Source organism: Apis laboriosa, unplaced genomic scaffold (assembly GCF_014066325.1).
Source record: "Apis laboriosa isolate Shangri-la unplaced genomic scaffold, ASM1406632v1 scaffold4_cov146, whole genome shotgun sequence".
Lineage (NCBI taxonomy): Eukaryota > Metazoa > Arthropoda > Insecta > Hymenoptera > Apidae > Apis > Apis laboriosa.
The window spans coordinates 4,729,031-4,733,665 of record NW_025223501.1 but is presented as its reverse complement, the minus strand read 5'-3'; the positions used below and the strand labels follow the sequence as shown (position 1 = coordinate 4,733,665).

Here is a 4,635-nt window from a genome sequence, read left to right as displayed (position 1 = left end):
TTTTTTTTTTTTTTTTTTTTTTTTTTTTTAGGGAAAAAGAAAATAATAAATGGTAGGGAATAGGGGAAATGTTTAGGATTGAAGTACTAACGTAATTAATTAACAGCATGTCATGAACATAGTGGAAAAAAGTTTTCGAATAAAAACGAATTGTCATTTTCAGGATATTTACCGATCAGTATAGGTAAGTCGCATTATTACATAGTAATTTCAGTATGCTGCAATTATTCTGGGTTGCAAATTGTACATCAAAATCACGAAGGCCACGTGTATTTTCGACGGTGGTGGTTTGGCTTTTTTTTTTTTTATAAAAATTAACTCTTCGCTTTGGTGGTCGGAGATTGTTATTTCACAGCTTTTATTAACAACGTGGAAAAATTTATCACGGAGAAAATTTTTTCAATCACGTTCGGAAACTTGGAAATTTAATCTGGAATTTAATTGAACGGGGGAGAAAGGATTATTATTAATCGAAAGAAAGAATATTTGCTTATGCTACATACGTAACAGTAGTGTTACAAAGTTATCATTTTATTATTCATTTAACGTTTTATTGATTTTGAAGCGAACGGCGCGTATTATCTTGTAATAATAACTTTAAGAGTGTACAGGCAAAAGGTTAATACGTGTATACGGTTGAAAGAATGACGAATCCGTTGAACGGGGAGGAAAGGAATTTTTATTGGATATTCAAGAATTTATTGCGCCTCGAGAAAAGTCGTTATCGAACCTCCTTACATCCGAACTTTTTAAAAAGTTTGAATAACATTTGAATAACGATGCAACGAATCCTACGAATATCGATTTTTCCATTATCCAATATAAAAAGGAGGGGGGATGAAAAAAAAGGAATCCGGATTATCAGGTGATTCGATTCGATTCCGAATAAAAGTAAACAACTTTAATTAATCGTTCGAATAAATTAGTAAAAAAAAAAAAAAAAAAAAAAAGAAAGAAAAGAAGAAACAAGAAAGAGAAACGAGAGATCGACGATAAAATTCGATATTAATCGTAACGTTATCACGGATATCCGGTTGGCCGTATAATATATAGTACGGTAAATACTTTCACGATGCATCGAGTGCACGCCAAGTGGAAGTGCACCGTGTGCAAATATTTTTATCTCCCAGAGTGCAAACACCGTGTCGAGTGTCCGCTTTGCTCTCCATCTGTCGTAGCCGGATTATCGCTATTACAGTTTCCATGGTGGAATCCGCATAATCGATCGAACTCTTCGATTTTTGGGGGACAGGATCTCCATTAAAAAAATTCACCAGTCTCTTCTTCCAATTCAACACTTTATCATCAACGATTATATATATATATATCAGAGGACACATAGAAACTTGTGCATCTGTGCTACATTCGATCCAAGCATAGGAAAAATATTCTCGTGATTTTTTTCCCTTAATTCTTCAACTTTTTCCTCCCCAAGGATAAGAAAGGAAAACACACTCGATATAGAATAATAAGAAATCGAGAGAATTTCGGGACAATTGCGAAATACTCAAAAAATATATCGAAGAATCTGTTGCCAAGGTTCAACGAGCCAATCCAAGATTATTCAAAAAAATGATCTCGTTACCTCGATCCGCCGGTGAAGGTGTGCAACAATTTGTTTCGTTACTCGAAGAATTCGTTGCCAAGTTCAAGGATAGTTTTCGATAGTCTTCTCTGGAGGAAGAATTTCACGGCTTACGAAACGGCCACGCGTCTCGAATACGCACGAAAATCGTAATTTGGTAAATGTATTGGCGCTGATGCTGATTGCGGAGAAGGGGGGAGGGGAGGGGAGGAGGGCGCACGTTAATTGCGAGCGCGAAAATGGTGGGCAGACGAGATGTTTACGAGGTTGTGGCGAGCAATTACGCTTTAACGGCCGCCATGAAGCCTTCGCGTTTGCCAACCGCGTTCTTGCGTAATTCTTGTTTTCGTGACGTCATCAGGTAATAGCAGGTAATAGTAGCCTTCGTCCTTTCTTTCTTCCTCTCGCGGAATCAATTTTCTTTCTTTCTTTCTTTCTTTCTTTTTTTTTTTCTTTTCTTTTTATAGGTCGAAAAAAATAGGAGTCAAATTGGAGACGATTCGATTGGATCGATTCTCGTTACTCTCGTTGGAAGAAATTTGTGTATCGTATTTAGAAATTCGATTCATTATGAAATTGATCGCGAAATCGTTTTTAACGATAACTTGAAAGGGAGACGAATGAATGAAATTGTAATGGCGCAATGGATGTGATGGATATTCTTGGCAAGTATCGAAGGGATTTTAGATTCGGGATTCAATGATAAAAATTGCCTCTTTTGTAAAATTTACTTATTTACACCCGTATCTTTTTTACGACTTTGTGTAATTATACTCAATCTCACTGGATGACTCTTGGTTAATTAGTATGTTGCGCAGACTCTTGAGAATTTAATAGGATTGTTGACAGGAAAACGTCTTAAGTGACAAGAAATGTACGTATTTGTAAATATTATCATTATCAAATTCCAGTATTAACGCGATAATAAAGCTCTTTTTACCATTCAACAAAAAAAAAAAAAATAAAGAAAAATTCTCTTCATCTTTTGAGATTCACGAAACATCATACGATTTGAATATCAATTGGAAAATGTAATTTTCTTCCCTTAGTCTCTCCAATATATTTTCTCAGGCATTAAAACACATAAGGGTTGCGGAAAAATTGGAGAAATTATTAAACGATTCAGAACGAATGCGAAAATAATTCTGATTGTTCCAATGATTTAACCCAAGAAGAAGAAGAAGAAGAAGAAGAAGAAGAAGATTGTAAGGCGTATGGAAATGAATAAAGATAGAAAAACGGGCGGGCAACAAGTCACACGTCGTTGTCCTCGAAAAATACTCGAGCGTGCAGCTCTGGAAAATCAATATTGACCGTCGAACATCGGTGGGAAAACAACGATTGGACACGTTTAAACGTGTAGCCAATCGCGTGCGCGCGGTTCCATTTATTTTCCAAAGTCGTTTGCATGATATCGACGAAATTTTCCAAAAATCGACGTCTATCGTCGATCAACAATCGACTCGATTGTTGCTATATATTTCTCTTCGAAAATACGACTTGGCTCGATACTTGAATCCTAAATTCGTCAATCCTATTTTCAGCTTCGTATTCTTGCTTCAGTCGTGAATCAATCGATTCTCTCCAATACCAAGTAACATTTCAAGATTTCAAAATTTCAAGATTTTGTTTTAAAAGATGTCCAGAAAGAGAGAGAGAGAGAGAGAGAGAGAGAGAGAGAGAGAGAGAGAGAGAGAGAGAGAGAATTGCCAAGAAATCCACGAGATTTCAACCTAAATTGTAATCAGAAATCGATTTAATTATTCCAAACTTTTTAAAATTATTTTAAAATTGAAAAGTCGAACCGAAACGATCTCCTCGATCTCCTCGATCTCATCCAACCCCGATCGTTGGTCGATCGTTGATTCGATTCCAATTAATTCTCGATCCTCGAATCGGGATTTTCAAAAAAAAAAAAAAAAAAAAAAAAAAGAAAAGGAAAGGAAAGAAACGAGTACAGCTCGGCCGGATTTGCGCTCGCCGATCTCGGTTTCACGGCCCACCACCAGAGAGGTAGAGTCGAGGAATCCGAGGAATTGAGGCCGATTGACGCGTTCATTAAAATAACGACCTCCGGCTTCTGCGTCAAGACGAGAACCATTTGCGAATAGAGGTGCACGCGTGTGTGCAGCGTGTACGTGGTAATCACTATCCCGGGAATTAATGTCCATCAGTGCGCCCGTTTCCGTTCTCCGTGGACGACGACAACCGAGCTGGTCATCGATCGCGCGTAGTAATTCCGAACTAACGCGAAATGTTTGACAAACAATTTTGAGAAAGAAGATGTATATGTGTATATCGGTTTCGATTTCTTTCGAGGAGAAATTTTTTGTTCTCCAAAAGCGGATGTGGAGTTAATGTCCATCAGTGCGCCCGTTTCCGTTTTCCATGGACGACGATAACTGATTATCAATCATTCATAGTAATTATATTGATAATAAATATTATTAATATAATTATAAAATATAGTAATAAATATTCATAGTAACGTGAAACGACGTTCTTTGATAAATAATTTTGAGAAAGAAGATATATATATATATATATTGATTTCGAATTTTTTGAGGAGAAATTTTCTCAATGGACGATGACAATCAAATTGATTATCGATCGTATTCAAAGTAACATGAAATGACGACAAATAATTCTTTGACAAATAATTTTGAGAAAGAAGATATATATATATATATACATATATATATATACATTTCGAATTCTTTAGAGAAAAAATTTTCTCCATGTTTTCTCCAAATTTTTTGTTCTTCAAAAGCGGATGTGGAATTAATGTCCATCAGTGCATCCGTTTCCGTTCTCTATGGACGACGACAATCGAGTTGATTATCGATCGATCGTATTCAAAATAACGTGAAACGACGATCTTTGATAAATAATTTTGAGAAAGAAGATATATATTTATTTCTATACATATAAATCTTATATATATCGATTTCGAATTCTTTCGAGAAGAAATTTTCTTCATGGACGATGACAATCAAATTGATTATCGATCGTATTCAAAGTAACATAAAACGACGATCTTTGATAAATAA

At 35.7% G+C, this 4,635-nt stretch overlaps 1 protein-coding gene across 5 annotated transcripts in view; it reads left to right on the top strand.

Moving 5' to 3' along the window:
- Nucleotides 1-4,635, top strand: part of LOC122717208 (cAMP-specific 3',5'-cyclic phosphodiesterase) — a 164,534-nt gene that overhangs the window by 89,778 nt on the left and 70,121 nt on the right. For 3 of the 5 annotated variants that reach the window (XM_043941051.1, XM_043941052.1, XM_043941048.1), the window contains one exon: nucleotides 164-184. The exons of the other annotated variants lie outside the window; for them this stretch is intronic. In XM_043941051.1, the coding sequence (XP_043796986.1) occupies nucleotides 164-184 (21 nt within the window). The remainder of the gene's footprint in view (nucleotides 1-163; nucleotides 185-4,635) is intronic. 5 annotated transcript variants of the gene reach the window in all.